At 45.3% G+C, this 21278-nt stretch overlaps 2 protein-coding genes across 3 annotated transcripts in view; one reads left to right on the forward strand and one right to left on the reverse strand.

Moving 5' to 3' along the window:
• The window catches only part of LOC133117054 (collagen alpha-2(IV) chain-like), a 70331-nt gene extending 57930 nt beyond the window's left edge, over positions 1-12401 (reverse strand). Inside the window, exons 1-3 of one of the 2 annotated variants that reach the window (XM_061227142.1) lie at positions 12174-12401; positions 11688-11801; positions 11538-11592 (exon numbers count right to left, since the gene is read on the reverse strand). In XM_061227142.1, the coding sequence (XP_061083126.1) occupies positions 11538-11592; positions 11688-11737 (105 nt within the window). In that variant the 5' untranslated portion in view covers positions 11738-11801; positions 12174-12401. The remainder of the gene's footprint in view (positions 1-11537; positions 11593-11687; positions 11802-12173) is intronic. The other variant, XM_061227143.1, reaches the window with a different exon arrangement.
• A 74-nt stretch (positions 12402-12475) lies between these two features.
• LOC133117055 (collagen alpha-1(IV) chain-like) overlaps positions 12476-21278 on the forward strand; it is a 60256-nt gene continuing 51453 nt past the window's right edge. Inside the window, exon 1 of the mRNA XM_061227144.1 lies at positions 12476-12717. Within this exon, the coding sequence (XP_061083128.1) occupies positions 12652-12717 (66 nt within the window). The 5' untranslated portion in view covers positions 12476-12651. The remainder of the gene's footprint in view (positions 12718-21278) is intronic.

Consider the following 21278-nt stretch of genomic DNA (forward strand, 5'->3'; position numbering starts at 1 on the left):
TGGTACCCACTTGGTGTGTATAACACGGCACCAAGAGTGACGTACAACGAAGTGCAGATTGAACACAGGAACAAGTGTGAAGAGGACCCTAGAGGACAGTACGGTTCGGAGTCCTAGCGTGACCATACAGATACAATTGGAACCCTTGAAGAACACATTAGAATACAAAAATACAAAAATAACCCCACATTGCTCCGGGGGAGAGATTGTCTCCTGCTTAGTCTAACAACTGTAAGTCGCTCTGGATAAAAGCGTCAGATAAATAACAAATTATTATTTATCGTAATCTCAGATCCCGAGATCTCAATTTGCGTCACAGCCACAGAAGATGATTTCCTTTACCCTCTGAAACAGAGGACTCTTGTACATTCTGCGTCATTTGAGGTGCGGGACTCCTCCACTCTACAGAGGAAGTGCCTGGAAGATTTGGGCCATATTCTAGTCTTGTGAAGGGTCATGGGAAATATTTCACATTGGCATACGCACAGAACCAAGCAGGAAATCTGTAAAATCAATCTGTTGGTGAAATGTGCAGCAGTAAAGATTAGAGACACTTGTTGAATTACATGGGGAAAACAGGCAGGAAGTCCTCAAAATTTCTCTTTATCTGCACCTCATCTTAACTTGAAACGCAGAGCAAGGAACCATTTCCAGCTGAATAAACTGTACTGTACGCTAATAGAATTCCAAAAATACACAATGCAACCAAGACTGACACTCTGTGGGCCAGTTTCAAAAACACATATTAGGCCCAGTGCTGGACAAAACTCGATTTAGTCCAGGACTGGGCCTAATCTGTGTATGCAAAACCGACCCTACAAGGATTAAAATGTGCTTTCTTTTTAACTGAATGCAAAGCCTAAATTACGTTCACCATCAGGATGTTCTTACTCCCAAGACATCTGTTTGTGTAGCATAACTTGAATTAACAGACATAAAACCCTCCATTAAACAAATGGCGCTTTCTCTAAACATGTGACTTCATGTTTAATACTCTCCCTCCTGGGTGTTTATTGAGGGCTTGATAAATCACCCGTCTAAAGCACAGCCCTCGTTTAGTTAGTTCACTTCCTGCCAATTCAGGATGCATTTCCTGTGAACTGGGTCAAATCGGACATGCTCAACGTGCCATGTCCTTAGCACCTGGAGGACCATTCATTTAGAGCATTTGGGAAACGTTAGCACAGCGTTACAGGGCAGTTAGGAAACACCCAGAGAAACTGGACCAGTAGTAGCAAATTATGTGGAGCCATCTTCTCTCTGGGAAAAACAGGAATGAGCTCTCTGTGGAAAGCCAAATCTCTTTACTGCAAGACACTTCACAGGCTTATTTTTTAAAATGAAGCACACACACGGGCACGCACACACGGACTCACACACACACACTCGCATAAGCACATACAAACACAGATACACACACACACACACACACACACACACACACTCACACACACTCACACTCATTCGCACAAGCACGCACTCACACTCACATATACACAGACGCACACACACACACACACACACATTTTTCTCTTGTAGCAGATGTTTTTATCCAGAGCCTACACAGCTTAAATTCTCTTGAAAGGTGAACATGATTTTGTTACATTAAAGTGTACCCCTAGCCAGCAATATAGTCATTCATTTTAACCTTTTTTTTCTTGCAAAACATCCTCATTTGTACCCAAAGAACATTATTGTACTTTCAGGGTACATTTGGGAAACTTGATTTTTGAAGAAGAAAACAGTACCTCTGCTGTCACTTTATTGCTGAGAGATTTCTGCTCTTTCTAGATGTGCCCATCTGAAGGCTGGCGAGTCTGTGATAGGCAAACTCACAGGGGTCAAAGGGTCACGAGGTCAGAGGGTCAATGGACGGCGGTGTAGAGTGTGTTTGTGAGTAGATGTGGGCAGTTGTGGGCCAGGATTCAGGAAACCTTAATTTCCCCCCTCATCTCCTCCTAGACCACTGCGAAACCTGACTCCTTGCCCCACACACATTCCAGAAACTTCTCCTGTCAGAGAAACACGCCGAATACTTTCGCCTTTAAAGTTGATTTCTTTGTCTATAGTATGACAGCTATCAGATAACTTGTGAAGCACAGTTGTGTCAGCGCAGACAGCAGTGCAGTCATAGGACTATAAGAGCTACGATATGCGCCAACGCAGTCATGCGGAAATTAACAGGAAGATACCGTTTCTATGAAAAGAGAAAGAATGAATGTGTATGTGGGTCGTGCCTGATATTTCACATAACCAACCATCTCGCGAAAGTGAAATCTGACAGTGTGAGGATGTGTGTGTACTCATGCGTGTGTGTGGAAGGGAGTGTTCATTGGGATAAGACGCAACGTATTTTGATGACCCCGTGACCAGAATTTGACATCCCTGAGCCGGCTATGTTTGGCATTTGTCATGGAGCCCCGAGGAGAAAGCCGTCCCTGCGGACGTGTGACTGACACAGAGCAGCTGGAGGCTGTGGAGAGAGGACCAGGGGGGCACACTGTCTCAGCCCTGACCCAGAATGCACCTGGCCAGAGAGAACACCTTAGCCCTGTCCCACAATCCACCTGGCCAGAGAGAGTGTCTTAGCACTGCCCCACAATGCACCTGGCCAGAGACACCATCCCAGCCTTGGCCCACAATGCACCTGGCCAAAGAGAGTGTCACACAGCTCTGTCCCACAATGCACCTGGCCAGAGAGAGTGTCACACAGCTCTGTCCCACAATGCACCTGGCCAGAGAGACTATCACAGAGCTCTGTCCAACAATGCACCTGGCCAGAGAGACTGTCACACAGCTCACACAGTCCCAGAATGCCCCCAGTGTCTCAGCACTATCCCAGAATGCACCTGGCCAGAGAGTGTCTCAGAGCCTTCCCAGAATGCACTGAATATTGAACAGATTTGATCTTCGAAATGAAGACCCACGCAATCGATGAGATGAAGCCTTCATGACTAAAACAGGTCAGAATCCCTTCAGACACCAAGGAGGACGAGAGCACATTCTCACTGAGGCCAACAGGAATGTGCTGGCATCTACAGGAAAGCTCCGCTCTCCCAAAGAGAAGAGCCAGGCACCCAGCGCACTTCTGCAGGTCCTGCCAAGACCGGGACAGCATCCGCAGAAGATAAACAGGCCGGCAGCAGCCGGAGACGCTGCAACGCGTTCGGACTATAAAAGGAAGCGAGGAACGGCAGGGCCCCGGCACCAGGAAGTCACTGTATCAGGATCTCTGAATGAGGTCCGGAATTCCGCATTGTGTCATGATCTCTGTTTGGGCTCGGTTAAGGTACGTAACTGGGACCCGCAAGGTCGGCGGTTCGAATCCCTTGGGCAAGGCCCTTAACCCCACATTGCTCCAGGGGAGGATTGTCTCCTGCTTTGTCTAATCAACTGTACGTGGCTTTGGATAAAAGTCTGCTAAGTTACATTCAATGTAATGTAATGTAAAGTGGGAATGAGGTTCAGAATTCCGTGCTTCATCAGGATCTCTGTAGAGGGTGAATGAAGTTCAGAATTCCTGACTGTAGCACCAAGGCAAAAGCGTGTCTCATTTCATTAAGATGCAATATATAACCATAAAGTCCAGTTCAAAATTAGCTCACCAAAGTAAAAAATGATGCCTCACTATTTCCAAGAATTTTCTTTCAATGGTCCTTTTTTGTGTGCTGCGATAGAGAAGCATCAGAAGTACACAAAGAGACCAACTGTCCGGCTGGAAAATGGGTCACATTAGGCAAATTAACAGGCTAGAGGCTAAAGGGAAGGGTATCTTGAGTTTCCACTGGAAAACACTGCAATGGAAGGGTCTAGAACCGTGTACCCGAGACTGCGGATCAGACTCCCAGTAGGGGCACCGCAGTTGTCACCTCGATCAAGTTACTTAACCTGAATTCCCGCAGTCAACATCCAGCTGTGAGGATAACTTGTGAAATGTAAGCTGCGTAAGACACATTCGACAAGCTTATCTACAAAATGATCTCAGAGAGAGACACTCAGCAGCTGGGGTGTCTGGCTTCAATGAAAACTTGTGTGTGCTGTGCTCCGTCAAACAGCTACACCTTGATATCCCGGGTGATTAGTGCTACTGATTGGCCAGACTTCAGTCTTCACACCTGACTCCCAGGAAAAGGGAGGGTGGAAAACCAGCAGTTCTCGACCCTCGAGGACCTTGAGAGCAGTTGAGGTATGTCCTCTGCTCTAGAGGCATGTCCCGGGTAAAAGCCCCTCTTGTTCTAGACAAGTTTACTGCAGTGGGAACCTGTTTGATGACTGGAACCGAGAGTCACCACAGCCTCGGAGTGGCCCTGCTTTCAAGCGGCGTTGGATTCACGGTCAATACGAGTTTCCCGCTGGAAAGGCCAACGTGAACACCAAACAATGTTGGATGATCAAGGCGGGGAAAATCGGGATTCTAAATGCAGCATGAATTGGCAAAGTTGTAGCATACCCACTCTTGCCAAAATGGTCGAACAAACAGACTCCTCCATGAACTATAGCCATAAGGGAACCAAAACTACACATTTAAAACACACAGACATCCTGTGATGCATTCAATTTCCAGTGTATTTGCATTCATAGCCCCCAGAAATAGCCCAAAATTGCTTGCCTAGAATGTAAACAGTCTGACGGGAACTAATACGCAGCCACACAAAATCTTTCGTTCCAATTATCCAACCGTAAACACGTGAACGTGAAGGAGACGGATGGCCCATTTATGATGTTTACCGAACTCTGAGAAAACTAACGTTCTGATATCACTCGAAAGCAGGGTGAGGCCTGGCTATGGGAGACTGAATATTGATCAGTGAGCCATTCATTTGAACAGGCCTGCTCCGTGCCGAAGAGAAAAGCCTTTTCATTGGCTCAATGAGTCAGTGACTGACTGCACATGGTGGCTCCTCCCATTATGAGGCCTTGAAACCTCCCTTTGCCATCAGACAGAGCCAAACCCAGAACCAGCCCACATGCTGAACATCTGCTCGAGAACAGAGAGCAAACCCGCTTCCCTGGATTAATTATTTCTTAAAACACTGGAAAACTCAACCTTTGTGTAGTTTAATATCCCAGGCTATGATCTCCCCGACTACTTAAGTCTACTTGCTACAGATTCATTAGCTGTGTATTATCATTTGGCTTATCTTTAACTCTTGACACTGGGCTGGCAAGCGGAGGATGGCCCCCCCCCCCTCTTTATCCACGCTCCTCCAGAGCCTTCGTTCCACAGGGGAGTTCATTCTCACGACTGTTTGAGCATTTCATCTTCCCGCTGTGTAGTTGTTGTTTTTTTTACCTCACTTGCTCAATTTTTGAGGGATCTGGATCAATCTTGCCTAATGTTTTTATAAAGCATCTTTGTGAAGGTGACCATCACAATGTGACCAGCCAGGACTAATTTGCGTGTATACACTTGCATGTATCAAACAAACAATTCTGAATAGCCTCGTGATGGGCTCGAAATTAACGGACACAAACGGCCTCTTTCCAGCCCTGAAACGAGCCTGCAGTTTCCAAAACACAAAGCGCACGTTTTTTGCGACCGAGTGCGATCATAAACGTGAGCGTTTACGGTAAAACCAAAAACCGTGGCGGTATGGCTCCGTCGGGGGGAGAGTTTGCGGTCGTGAAAACCTTCTCCCACGCACTCTGCACTTCTCAACTCCAGCTCTCCCGGTGTCTGTTTAAGCCGTGTGCAAACACGCCAACCGCAGGAACACACAATGACTTCACTGTACAGAGAAATACCCTCTGAATAACAGACTTTAACTTTCTCTCATACTGGATTTTCACTCTTGTTTTGACAGAGGGGGGGGGGGGGCATCCTTGCCCTCAAAAGCAATGCTAGTAGTAAGGAAAACCACAAACAACGCTGAGTGGTTCAATGCTTTTTACGATGTACGTTCAGGGAAGCCGTGTCCATTGCGAAAGTAATGCACAGAGCAGAATGATGCCAAATGGAAGAAGGAATCCCATGACAGAGGAAGGTATAGACTTGAGCTATCCACCCCAGCACCAGGCAATGGGAGTATGGGAACTATCGGGAGTCTGGAATCTGTGGTTAAGCGCGTGTAACTGAAGCACTCAGAACACTACCTGCCCCCTGAAACTGAAACACAAACATCCCTTCTTCTTTTTTCTTTTTTTTTTACCCACAATGCTTCAGCACACAGAGTTTCCTCTCGCCCACTCAAGACAAGTAGTTGTTTGCGGCATTATTCCAGAAGCTCTGGCAGGAACATCGAGGCCACTTCCTGTCCCTGGAGAAGGTGGGCGTTGGAGGAGGAAAATGGGATCTTCCTGATTTCCTGAAGACTCGGGGGACATTGTCACACAGCCACTGTTGCACACTATGCACACATACCGCCAGTGATGGCTCATCAGGGCTCTGTCCATGGGCACCATGATTAGAGAAGGAATTTACACTTTCCCGATCGTACTCAGACGTCCTAAATCTTGCTGTTTACAGAGACCGAATTCTGCCAGGCAGAATGGAACATATTGGATGTGACTTGTTATTCCATTTGGCCCAAACAAATAGGCAGAAATCTGAAAATGGAATGGAAAATAGTTCCCACTGCAGTGACTGCTTTCTCCATTGAGGCGTGTATTATTTCCCAACACCCGGACTCTTCCCACTTTGTAAAAAAAAAAAAGATTCAAACGTTCTTGTAAAAAGATCAAATTCCACAATGGTAGTTGCTCAATATCCCCTAGACAGTGAGTCATGACTGAAATTAGGAGTTGCTGTTTTTCTATCATTTGTCAGAATATGGAATCGCTTTGAGTTTAAACAGCAATACGGAGGGACAATGAGCAGCACGTGTTGTGCGTATCACAACAAAAACAACATTTAGCGCATTCCTCAGTGTCATGGGAGATTCTACGGCTGTTCGCTGAGAAAACCACTTCTGACTGTCAGTTAGCCAGAAGAGAAATCAATTGCACATGCCGTCAGCAAAGATTTAAAAGAATTCTGAATATTACGAGGAAAACCAATAAATTAAATCTGGTAATATAACACACAAACCTCTTTCAGCGAATGCTGGATTCTGCCAATGTTGGGTTCCCAACAATTAAATCGTATGGAAAATAGCTAGATTTTTGTTAGCATTTTGTTAGCAGTTCCAGCATGAAATTACCCCATAATGTTAGAGAAGGGCAAGAGTTTGAAATTAATTTTGTATTTAGCTTTGCCACACCATCTTAATGAGAACAGCAGTGAGACTATTCCAACACTGGGTAGTGATCCTGAAGCAACAATATTCACAAAATGCAATAAGAACATTTTACTTATAAGCGCTTCCATCATCATCATTGTGTATGTCCCTTAAAAACCTTATGCTCAAGATCATAGAAAAGTACAGTATGTTGCAGCAAGCCTACCAATATACTAGAACAGACACATGGGTCATTCTGTGAGCGGGAAGACACAAAGTTTGAGCAGAACTGGAGGGGTCAACCTCCACACGTCTGGGTGATTTTTCGCAGAATAACCCACTGTCATAAACAAACTGAAAATCAAATCAAAGGTCAAAGCCTTCAAGGACATCATGCACCAATAGGACCAATAGCAGCTTTCCTGGATCTACAGATCAACCACAGCATTGACTCGTGATCGATTGGTTGGCCTTCTTCAGTTAAAACTTCATGGTCCCCAACGGTCATACACACCCATAATCTTGTGTCACAAAACTCCACCAGACCACCAAACGATTCAAACTACCTTATCATAATGTCCGTAATGCCCATAAACCAGTTTGCAGCAGAGCGTGCAGATAGGTGTCAGGCAGGTTAAATGTAAAACACGCACCAAGCAGACGGCTCTTCTCGGAAGTTCGACAAAAAACAGTTGCTGGGAGCGGTAATCAGCGCAACTATTTCGCTGAAATGTATCTGCATGACATTTTCAAGGAAAGTGAAAGTCCTGCGTGGTTTCCTATAGCTGCCCAGTTCCTCGTTCGCTTATCTCCTAAACATTTTTCCTCCAACCCTCCTTCGTCCCGGAATGCTCTTATCAGGCCTTGGGGAACGTTCATTACTCCTCTGTATCGAGTGAGGGGGCCAGCCTTTTCCCCAGGAAAGAGGAAGAATCACAAAAACCTTCAGTGACCTGTCCTCACTGTCACAGTACTCACGCATCACGTCGTAGGAGATAGAGACGAACACGCACTCACAAACACACTCACAAACGCCCTCTAAACGCCCTCACAAACGCCCTCACAAACGCCCTCACAAACGCCCTCACAAACGCACTCACACACGCCCTCACAAACGCCCTCTAAACGCCCTCACAAACGCCCGCACTCACACACGCACACACGCACACACACACGCACACACAAGAACACGCACTCACAAACGCACTCACAAACGCACTCACAAACGCACTCACACACGCACTCACACACGCACTCACACACGCACACACACACGCACACACACACAAACGAACACGCACTCACAAACGCACTCACAAACACACTCACAAACGCAAACGCACTCACAAACGCACTCACAAACGCCCTCACAAACGCACTCACAAACGCCCTCACAAACGCCCTCACAAACGCACTCACAAAGGCACTCACAAACGCACACCCACAAACGCACTCACAGACGCCCTCACAAACGCCCTCACAAACGCACTCACAAACGCACTCACAAACGCCCTCACAAACGCCCTCACAAAGGCACTCACAAACGCACTCACAAACGCCCTCACAAACGCCCTCACAAACGCCCTCACAAACGCCCTCACAAACGCCCTCACAAACGCACTCACAAACGCACTCACAAACGCACTCACAAACGCCCTCACAAACGCACTCACAAACGCACTCACAAACGCCCTCACAAACGCACTCACAAACGCACTCACAAACGCACTCACAAACGCCCTCACAAACGCACTCACAAACGCACTCACAAACGCCCTCACAAACGCACTCACAAACGCCCTCACAAACGCACTCACAAACGCACTCACAAACGCACACACAAACGCACTCACGCACCTACGTGCACGCACACAGACATATACTGTACACAGTGAGGTCTGTAAGTATTAGGATAGTGGTACAATTTCTATTCTTTAGGCTCTGTCCTGCAGCACATTAGATTTGAAATGAAACAGTGAATATGAGGTTGAATGAATATGAAGTGTGGACTGACTTTAATTTGAGGGTATTTACAGCCACACTGAGTGATCATTTGAGTTTGGAATTACATCCATTTTTATCCATTTTAAGGGATGTGAACTAACAGTAATTGGACAGGCTTCTAAGCCGTTTCCAATTAGTCAGGTGTATTAAATCGCTTCCATAGTGCAGGTATACGAAAGCTTTCAGTATATAGTCTTGATTCTTTGCTTTTGATCGCCTTTGGAGTCTATTGTGTTGACAAAGGAAGACCAGAGTTGTGGCAGTGACAGTCAAGGAAGCCATTATGAGGCTGAGGCTACTCTGGCCCACATCATAACAGACTCCAAAGGACAACAAAAGCCTAGAATCAAGACTAGATATTGAAAGTTCTCATACCTGGTCTAAGGAATTGATTGAATTCACCTCACGAATCAGAAACAGCATTAAGAACAGAAATTGTAGCACAGTCCAGATACTTACGGACTGCGCTGTATATGCAAACACAGATGCTCAGATATACACGTAGAAGCATATTCACACACACAAACGCACACACACTCGCATCCACACACTCATACACACGCCCTTTTCTGTTCTGCCGGTTTTCCTCCTGAGTTTTTTCTCACCACAGTTTGAGGGAGTTTCTCCAACTAGGGAGTCGTTTTACCTCATCTGCTATTTGGGGGCTCAGGGCTGATATGTCCTGATACTTTTCTCCCCTTCTGTTATTATGTAAAGTGTCTTTGGGACCGCCTGCCATGAAAAGCGCTAAACGAATACAACCGAAGTGAACGGGATTGTCTGCACTTTGTTAAATCGCAGATTCAGCGCGCATCCTACACCCAGCTTTACTGCAGCTGTCGGCTGGATGGAAACTGCAGAGAGCTGCGGCCCACTGCCTGACCATGTGTGTCCCATTGGACCCATCCAGGCCAGCAGGTTAAAGTAACACACAGGACCCAATGCTTTTCATGCTAACATCAATCACATCTGAGGAGGTTAGCAGAGCCCTGGAGGAGGATCCCGTTCCGTTGAGTCACGAACCACCGCGTCTCAGAGAACTCAACGCCTTCTTCGGCAGGAGGAAACGTAAACGCACCGTGTTCCCAACACCAAGTTAGCTCACAATGTTCTGGAGAGTGCAACTTTCATGGCGAATAACTAAAAAATTACTTTGAGATCAGCTTTGGTTTTCGTGTGTGTGTGTGTAAAGTACAATTCCTTCTGTTTTCATAAAAACGTGGTACTAGTTACATACTAGTCACATAATAGTGCTCCACTGTGAGATTGTGGTGGGGAAGCTGTTGCTAACGGGAGACTACGAACCGGACCATCGTGAGCCAATGCGGTCTTCCGAACATAGGGGCATTGTGCAGTTATTTGTCATTTTCCCTATAGTTATTGGTCTGATTATTATTATTATTATTATTACAATCATAAACCACATTCCTCTGGAGATAAACTACCATTGGACGGACGTTAGCTTCCGGTGGAAGCTGCTGCTTCCCTGTGTTCTGCTCAGAGTTTACATTAATGTTCTTCCACAACATCTGAGTCATGCTCATGGCTCATGGTTGGAGGTGCGAGACCAGGCAGAGAAGCAGAAGAAAAACCCCACTTGAGTTTGTGTTCAAAGAGGGAAAAAGGGCTGCAGGTTCCTTTTCAGATATATGATACGGCCAAAATACAGGACTGAGGTCAGACTGCATTCATGTAGCATCTGTATCAGTCACCTCAGGGTCTCAAAGTGTTTCAGTGAACACTACCTGAACAACGCACGGCACAAATCTACACAAGAACACTCACCCCATTTTAGTGGAGGGAGGGAGGGAGGGAGAGAGGGAGAGAGAGAGGAGGGAGGGAGAGAGGGAGAGAGAGAGGAGGGAGGGAGAGAGAGAGAGAGGGACAGAGGGGGAGAGGGAGGGAAGAGGGAGGAAGAGAGAGAGGAAGGGATCAGAGATAGGCAGGGATTGCTAGGTTGGGAATATGGCCAGGAAACCCATAGAAGTTCCATGCAAAATATAAGCCAACCACGGTTAAAAGTGAAGCCTTTTTTTCCTGTAATGACGCTCATAACGTTTCTCAGGGCAATTATAAGGATTATCCGAAACACGTTACCTTAACTTCACTAAGGGCCGGAGTACATGTTCAAAAAGCTAAACACGCAGGGGGCAGTAACAGCAGGATGAGTTTGTTTTTAAACTAACTGCTTGGTTTACGATCCATATAAACAATATTTCCGCAAAATAGAAAACACCTCATTGTATGCAGCATTATGTCACCAAACACAACCCATAATCACTGCAAGCTATAATATTCTAAGAGTACGGCTCTTCTAATCACATTAGGGAGCAGGAAATATCACCCGACTAGGGGGAAGTTGATAACAAAACTTACCGCGTCCACTTCCGACGTCAGCAGAACGCAGACGACCACAGAGAGTATCAGAAACCTGCAGGCATGCAACGGGAAACGCAATGTAAACACCTGGTCAAGTCACATTAAACAAAATAGCTGGAAGGGCAAACATTGCGATGATACACTTGCCTCATGTTTTTCAGCTGCATCGACCCGACTTTTCGAACCTCAAATTTCATTTCTCGCCCCCGGACCTCTTCATCCAGTGTGGCCTCGCTTTAATGCATGTCCACCTGAGACGCACTTTCATTAATGAAACACAACATTAAGGAAACACAACATTAGTTACACCTTAGAGACCACCATTAAATTAATTCCCTACACATGTTTACTGCCAGTCGTAATTTCATAAAATCACGGTACGGGCACATTATGCCTGCTTACCGAAAATTACAATGAAATATACCAGGCATCTGTATAACAGAATAAATGCGAAACCGCCGGTGTCCACCCGTATCGAATGCGTATTAGATGCGCGTGCACCTCTGAATGTATGTGTTGCGCGCGAGAGTATGTGAAAAGTCAAAGGTATCCGTATTATTCCTGTATAATATAATGTACGTATGCAAGACATGTATATTTACATTTATAATCTTTATAGTAAGACGAACTTACACTGGTGATGCGGTATTCAATGTCCCCTTTCTCAGTAGCCCGTTCCCTATTGCTGCCGAGCGCTCTCAACTCAGGTACGCAAGTGTCCCGCGCAACCGATGAAAGTCCTCTGTAGAAACGGTACTACGATAGAACTCAAAACGCAACGCTAAATAGGATGCTAAAATAGCAAAGATGTGTTCTAAACTCTCTTCCAGCGAACTACAAATGCAAGTGCTGGTTTGTTACGAAGGGTGTTCTCCGCAAACAAACGGGGGAGGTCGTACCCGGTGGGCTGGGCACTGAACTCGTCTTGAAGTTAGTTTGGACAAAAGTCATAACGGCACAGTGAGAGCAAAGATGCAACCAAACGCAGGTTATAAGCTGCGATAAAAAACACATATTGCATTGAACGAAGAGGAGAATAAACAAGCCACAGGTTGCGCTTTTTGGGCCATTCTGCACATTTGTAAATACGGTCTGACCGCCCGCCATCACAATGCTGCTACCGAATTGCGCTCTGTTACTTCTGCTCTGCTTCGGTATAGAAACGACGAGGGCTGAGGTGAGTGTATTTATTAATATATTTTCTTTATAATAATTGTTATTATCGCCTGCTTGCGGTGTTCGTTTCGACCCAACATGTGAGAAACTGAGCATTTCTGGAGTATGGTTTGAGTTTTCTAAGTTCCCTCCAAGAGTATCAGTGCCGCAAACTTGTGAGTTAGGTAGGTAAGGGAGAGGGATTACTTCCTATTACAGTCACAAATTAACGGCATTATGCTAAATCTACATTATGTTCTTGGAGAAGCCCGATGCGGTAACCTAGTTAATTATCAGTGATGTGCATTTACATGACCAGGAGGGTGATCATCATCACCATCACCGTCATCATCACCAAACCGAGGCGACAATTTCTAAAGTCTTAGCACCTAGTTAAGGGATAAGGAAAGGATATTGCGATAATCAATTGAGTAACTTGATGTCATCACAGATCATGACAGTGTCAGAAAGTGACAATTTCAGTTTCAAGAAGCGATTACTGTATCATTAAGACAGCTGCGTTTTAGGCTACTGAAGTAGGCTAGCTACTTATTTCTTTATCTAGTCCTTTCAACGTGAAAAAAAAAAGATTGACATGTTTCTTGTTTATAGAAAGAGATCATCTGTATGGATACTTGCTTTGCGCATAAACAGTTACGGCATGTGCACAGCATTAGGCACACGGATATAAAATAATACATTTGTGATTAATGGAATAATAGCCTAATTAATAACAAAAAAAAGGTTAATATAAAAACGTATGTGTCATATGCTTATGCACATGCATGTACAGTAGGCCAGTTATCGTCATAACATAGCAGGCTGCTCGAAGCATCTTAAGTGTGAGTGTGCTATTCTCCGTTATTTTTCCGAGGGCGCTTCCAGATGTCAATGAAACAATAACTTTAACTTTGGTGAAATGGCACCGGAATCAGCTTAGAACTCTGTCTGCCGAAACTGCGAGAACATTCCGCTCTGCACAGGAAGGGTTGTTCCTTGTTCTTGCTAGCGTGCTGCAGTAATTGACGGTTAAGACGCAGCTCGGAGAGTTGCCCTCACCATCTGACATACAGTAATCTGAACCAAATTACAGCACACTGGCCATCGCGCAGCTAATTTATCGCACGCCAGTGAGTCTGCGCGGTAGGTAGTTGTGTTGCGCGCAATTGCGCTCCTCCTCTGGCTGACATGAAGGTTTATGAGTTGTTTAAGGTTTGTAGAATTTGTGGAATTATGGCGAAGACGCCCTCATAAGACTGCATATAGTGTGCCGGCTGAAATATTCAAGTGATTCATCAAATTTGCCTCATCAGTTGAAGTTGGGAGGAACATCATAGATGCACACGTTCATTAGTGGGGAAATAGCTACTCATAGATGCACACGTTCATTAGTGGGGAAATAGCTACTAATAACGACTTATATCTTAACAGTACCAATGTAAAGTACTGTAAACAACCACTGCGATGATGTATATGCATCCCCTTGTAATTTATTTTAAACAAGATCAGTTAAATCAGGGATTAATGAAATAAAATCACTCGCATTACTGAAATTCAAAAGATATATTTATACTTCAAACTTAACCTTAGTTGGTCAGAAATGTAAGCGTTCTCTTTTATTTTATAAATAAATCCCAGGAAATTCCAATGATGTGACTCATTGTGATATTGTGAATCTAGTGCTTTTTTTTCTCCCCATAATTTAGCTTTTCAATTTAGTTTTTCATTTTTCATGGAGAAGAATAATGGCAATAACATTCTAATAATAAAAACCTAATAATAATAATTACCACCTTAGGACACACACACAAACGCAAGCATACATACACACACACACACACAAATGCACGCATACCTCTTCCCACCTTCAAGCGCAAACTGAAGACGCACCTCTTCAAGGAGCACCTCTCCCCATCCCTCCCTACCTCCCTGTGAACCTTAATTGTTGTCTTTCTGTGATGTACTTGTGTATCAGTATGTTTAGTTTGGCTAGGTAAGCAGTGTTTGGCTGGTTAAGGGGTTTGGTCATACTTTTGCTTTGTTTGTTGTTTGTTTGTTTGTTTGTTTGTTTGTTAAAAATAATAATAATTCAAATAGGCCCTGGTCCTTATCTTTGTTGTGCAGATAGCAGTTGAAATTGTACTTCCCTCTAGGGTCTTTCAGCTTTCACTTATCCCTGGTTATGGGTATGCACTTTGTTGTACGTCGCTCTGGATAAGAGCGTCTGCCAAATGCCATTAATGTAATGTAATAACACACAAACACACGCATGTGTGCACTCACATACAACATGGATATAGATCACATTCATTGTAGCTGTCTGTGGTCTTAGGCTTGTAAGCGCTCTCAATCTCAGCTCCTTCAGCTGCCCAGATAGCCAAAGGATCTGCGGCCGTCCTGGCCTGACAACGCTGGCTTCCGGCCAGAATCGGCCCAGAATCGGCCCAGATCTGGCCCAGATCCGCTGGCCGTCTGGGTGCTTCGTTCCGTTCTCCATCTTATGTGCTTTCCGAGAAGACTTCCGGAAATTTGGCATTGTACCTCAACAACATCCTGGGGGGGGGGGATTTATCTCGTTTATCGATAAAACACAAGATTTTACGAATGTTATGGGAGTGAGCCAGGACTCGTGGGATTAAAGCTGAGATTTACCAGTTGTTGCCAGTGAGGGATGAGCCTCTGTTCTGATCATTGACAGCTCTACTGTGGCGCATTGTAGGGCTTGTGTTCAGAGTGCTAACTCCAAATTCTGTGATATTGCGAATATTCTGTGTGATCTTGTTTGCATGTTTGTCAGTGTTTCTGCTTCCTGGATTATATTGTGAGGTCACAGAGAGCTTTTATGAGTTTCACAGATTGTCATCATTGAATGAACAACAGCACTGTTGCAGACAGCATTAAAGGCCAGTTTATAGTCCAGAGACCGTGTGTCGCTTGACTGAAATTGCAGAACGTTTGTGAAAGTTCTATTGTTGCTTGATGTAGACTGTGGTTGTTTTCTTTAGCAAAAAATCTATTAATGAATCGGCCAACGTTGCTGCAACCAGCGACATCCACTGCACTTCGCAGGTTGCAGCGATGCTCGGTTGCTGGACTTTAAACTGGCTTCAAGGGACAGTACTCCTATGACACTGCACACATTTCAGGAAAGAAAGAACTGCCAGTTGTTTCCTGTTCTGAAGTTCTTTCCCAGGATACTTTTTGTCACGGTACACTGTGAGAAAGCTTTCTTGCGCTCTCTTCCTGGAAGAGTCATGACCCTTCCCGAAACATGGACGTCTTGATTACAGATGTGACCACGGGAAAGGGTGTCCACCTTCTTGTGAAACATCTATAGCCGTCCCCTGACTTGTGGATGTCATTTGTCTGAAATGTCTGACTTCAGCCGAGCAGGATGGTTGCGAGTGATGTATTGTCTTCTGTGTGTGAGCCCCTGTTAAACCTGATGGAAATCCTACTGGAAGCTTCCCCAGTGTTCCAAATTCCAGAAGCTAACTCCCAGAGATTGATTACAGTTAAATAGTCTATTAACCTTTTCAGTCCCAACCCAAATTCCAAGGGGGCTTTGACTTTGTCAAAAGTTGAGAAAGACAGCAGTCATTTTGATTGGTTGAAAGGATATAGGGTCGAGGGTGCCTTATGGCACTCTTGGGACTGAAAGGGTCAAGAAAACATATACATTTTTTGGATGCATGTGCAGGAAAAAACTAAAAAACTAAAAATAATCTTCCTAAAAATAATCCTCAAATGTTTTAAAGAAGGGTCAGGAATATAAATTGAGGATTTTAAGATTATGGGTAAAACAAGCCATAGCTCATCCACTGAGTGCTCGATATAACAGGTAGTAGTTGTAGTTTAACAGGTAGTTGTACATTAATGCTCGATTGGGTATGTTTCTTTGTTCCGTACGGTAGTTGACAAGGTGCCTGTTGAGTCTATACTTGTTTCACACATTTTACATTACATTACATTAATGGCATTTGGCAGACAACGTACAGTAGATTGGACTAAGCAAGAGACAATCCTCCCCTAGAGCAATGCAGGGTTAAGGGCCCAACGGCTGTGTGGATCTTGTTGTGGCTACACCGGGGATCGAACCGCTGACCTTGTGTGTTCCAGTCATGCACCTTAACCACGAGGCTACAGGCCGCCCTGTATAGAGACTTTCTGTCTCTCTTGGGGCTGTGCTCTTCTGAGCTTTGATCCGTGACCTTTGTCCTCCTGTCTCCCATTCTGTCTGCGTTGTTACTCCCTCTGGAAAAGACCATCTGTTAAATACCAGGAAAGTAAAACAGCTGCACAGTAATTGACCCAGTTTTGGTCCAGGAGTACCTGTGTATTCAATTAAGTCAAGACAAAGTCTTTGACCGTGAGAATATTGACCCTTGACCTCAAGCACCCAGTGATGCTGGGCTTTGACCTCCAATATGACAATAGGACAAATCCTTCTGTGGAGCCCATTCAGTTATCCACTTATAACAGGCTTATTTAGCCTGTCTAGTAAGACTAAAGCAAATATCAATATAATAGAGATGAGCACACCACAATATTATACTTTGCATAATTGCACGAACACTGTATGTGTTGTGCATCATCATAGCACCCTGAAGTTTCTCCATTTCCCCAGGAGACATTGCAGGAAGTTATGCACTGTACCTATGCAGAAATGCAAACACACCTGGAGGGGCACTGCAGCATCTGCTTACAATACAGTTACTTAGCGGACACTTTTATCCAAAGCAACAAGCAAGGGAGTCGATCTGACTAAGCAGGAGACAAAACGGGGTTGAGGACCTTGCTCAAGGGCCCAACAGCTGTGTGGACCTTAACGAGGTTACACGGGGTCTTCATCCACCGACCTTGCCAGGGTCCCGGTCGTGTACCTTAAGCACTAAGCTACAGGCTGCCCACCATACCCACAGTGGATTGGGTCACCCGGGCCACACACGGGAGGATGTTCGCGACCCATGCCGTTGAGTCAGAAACATGCCTTTAGCGGCCTGTAACGTAGTGGTTAAGGTAAATGACTGGGACACATAAGGTCGGTGGTTCTAATCCCGGTGTAGCCACAATAAGATCCGCACAGCAAGGCCCTTAACCCTGCATTGCTCCAGGGGAGGACTGTCTCCTGCTTAGTCTAATCAACTGATTAACAATTAATGCAAAATGTAATGTAATGCCGGAGAGCTGTTTCACTCAATGGCAGCGCGAGGGAGAACCCGGGGCGGGGAAACGCACGATGTCAGCACAGCTTGATCCATTTACTGCCTCCGCCAAACCGCCGGGGAGCCCGCTGTGTCTCAAACAGATAACGCTGGGAACTTACTGTACTGTGCAAAAGTCTTGGGCCCCTGCATAACACTCTGTAAAGATAAGATTGTTTCAAAAATAACTCAATGAAAGGTGAATAAACATACTATACATTTTACATTACATTTTAGTAATTTGGCAGAACAGTTAAAAACTGAATCAAATTAATATTTTTTGTGACCACCCTTCGGTGTTAAAACTGCATCACTTCTCTGAGATAGCCAACGCTGTCCTGCAGTTCTATAAGACAATCAGCAGGGTGGTTGTTCCAAGCATGTTGGAGAACTTGCCACAGTTCTTCTGCAGACTTTGGTTGACTCCTTGCTTCTGATCTCAGACAGCAAAAATGTCTCTGTAAAAAATTAAATCTTTTGGAAAATGAATATTTGGAAATCTCAAATGTGTTCTTTTATACTAACACACACAAAAAAATGAACATATATATATATGTAATAAAGTCTAGGGCTAAGACTAAGCCTAAGACTTCTGCACAGTACTGTATACTGGATCGGTTCACACCAAGCTCTTTGTTCACTTCTGTGACGGCGTACAGTCACGCGTAGACTACCGGCACGCCACACAAATGTACTACACAAATAACATTCAAAACAATACACAAAAACCGATGGTCACTTCAGCAGACGAGTCCTCTGTATAACACCAGCCCTTCAGGTGAGGAAGTGTAAGTATATATCGGAAAAATATATGACGTGCAAGCAGGACCTTTTAAAGGATCGGGTTTAGCAGAATTAATTTGACCGCGGCTGGCCGTGTTTCATTTCCCTGAGAAAGTGAAGGGAGACCTGGCCTAGGGAGCGTAGGATGAGCTCAGTTCACAGCTGTGAATACCTCAGTATCTGGACATTACAGCTGTCTCACCCCGAGTCACACTACAGCAGAGAGAGACAAACATCCGTGCTTTACCATGCTCCCCATGCTTTACCATGCTCCCCATGCTTTACCATGCTCCCCGTGCTTTACCATGCTCCCCGTGCTTTACCATGCTCCCCGTGCTTTACCATGCTCCCCGTGCTTTACCATGCTCCCCATGCTTTACCATGCTCCCCATGCTTTACCATGCTCCCCGTGCTTTACCATGCTCCCCGTGCTTTACCATGCTCCCCATGCTTTACCATGCTCCCCATGCTTTACCATGCTCCCCATGCTTTACCATGCTCCCGTGCTTTACCATGCTCCCCGTGCTTTACCATGCTCCCCGTGCTTTACCATGCTCCCCATGCTTTACCATGCTCCCCGTGCTTTACCATGCTCCCCGTGCTTTACCATGCTCCCCATGCTTTACCATGCTCCCCATGCTTTACCATGCTCCCCATGTTTTACCATGCTCCCCGTGCTTTACCATGCTCCCCATGCTTTACCATGCTCCCCATGCTTAACTGCTAATGGCTGGATGCTTATTTTGGGCCCAGGGACTTTGGTGTTTGTGATGGATGGATAGGCTTTTGTGATTTGAGGAGGGTTTGACAGATGTGGTCTAGCTCACGAGAGCGTGGTGGATGTGGTTTATGTAGATGGTGGACTTGTGGTTGTGGTTTTGGTGGATGTGGTTTATGTAGACGACGCCCTTGTGGTTGTGGTTTTGGTGGATGTGGTTTACGTAGACGACGCCCTTGTGGATGTGGTTTTGGTGGGTGTGGTTTATGTTGATGTTCGACTTGTGCATGTGGTTTTGGTGGATGTGGTTTATGTTGATGTTCGACTTGTGGTTGTGGTTTTGGTGGATGTGGTTTACGTAGACGACGCCCTTGTGGATGTGGTTTTGGTGGATGTGGTTTATGTTGATGTTCGACTTGTGGTTGTGGTTTTGGTGGATGTGGTTTATGTAGACGACGCCCTTGTGGATGTGGTTTTGGTGGATGTGGTTTATGTTGATGTTCGACTTGTGGTTGTGGTTTTGGTGGATGTGGTTTATGTAGACGACGCCCTTGTGGATGTGGTTTTGGTGGATGTGGTTTATGTTGATGTTCGACTTGTGGTTGTGGTTTTGGTGGATGTGGTTTATGTAGACGACGCCCTTGTGGATGTGGTTTTGGTGGATGTGGTTTATGTAGACAACGCCCTTGTGGATGTGGTTTCGGTGGGTGTGGTTTACTTAGATTTTAGGCTTGTGGATGTGGTTTCGGTGGGTGTGGTTAATGTTGATGTTTGAATTGTGGATGTGGTTCTGGTGGGTGTGGTTTACTTAGATTTTAGGCTTGTGGATGTGGTTTCAGTGGGTGTGGTTTATGTTGATGTTCGACTTGTGGTTGTGGTTTTGGTAGATGTGCTTTAGGTAGGCATTGGGTAATGAATGCATTATTTGTGTATTCATTGTCATGATTATAATGCATTTTCAAGGAAGCTAAGTTTGCTTTTGATTCATCTTGCAGCTTTGCCAGATGACTCACCATTGGCTGCTTTAAAAAAGGAAAGTGCGCTCTTTTGATTCTGTAGAGAAACCCCAGGGCTTTGGCCAGACTCGGCCGCAACCATGCACCCCTAACCTCGGGGAAAAAAATGCAGAGATAGAAGGGATGACAGAAGAAGGAATTTGAGGCCGCAAGCTGCAGTTCGGGATCCCACAGGGTCTGTGGGGCGCTCACCCTCCCCGTTCCCGAGCGGGAGAGAACACGGAGCAGCTGGCGGAAATCTGGGAAATCTGGGAATCTGGCCGCTATTCCCGCCCCGCCTCCGTAGTCCCACAGCATTGCAACACGGGCAGCTGATCGGGAGCGCTGGGAATCACGTCTTTCCTCCTCCGCGGGGATCCGCCGTTTGATTTAACAGAAATGCGTACGGGGGCGAAAGGGGCTTTCTGCATGTGTGCATGTTCCAATTTAGGCAAAAAAAAAACAACAAAAAAAACTATAAACGTACTAATAGCTTTCTCTGCGGTCATTCTCACAATAAGGAGGCTGTCCTTATAAATCTGAGATGCATTGCCTCGCTCCTCCTGATCTGGTTATTGAAACATTCGATTGCTTGGATTGTCTAGTTTAGCAACTAGTTTAATACCTTGGACTGTAATCCATAGTACAGTGTCTTTGTCTATTGGTTCTGATTGATTCGTGTGTTATCTTGACCAGTTAGTCCATCTTTAACTATTGACTCTGTGCCAGCTAACAGGGGATGGGCTCCCCCCTCTATATCCGGATTCCTCTTGAGATTTCTTCCTATTTGGAAGTTTTTTTTGTGTGTGTTTTTTTTCTTCCCACTGGCAACTTTTTTTTCACTTGAATTTTTGAGGGCTCACGCTCAGTCTTGCTCACTGTT

The sequence above is a fragment of the Conger conger genome, chromosome 17, assembly GCF_963514075.1.
Source record: "Conger conger chromosome 17, fConCon1.1, whole genome shotgun sequence".
In the NCBI taxonomy this organism is placed as follows: domain Eukaryota; kingdom Metazoa; phylum Chordata; class Actinopteri; order Anguilliformes; family Congridae; genus Conger; species Conger conger.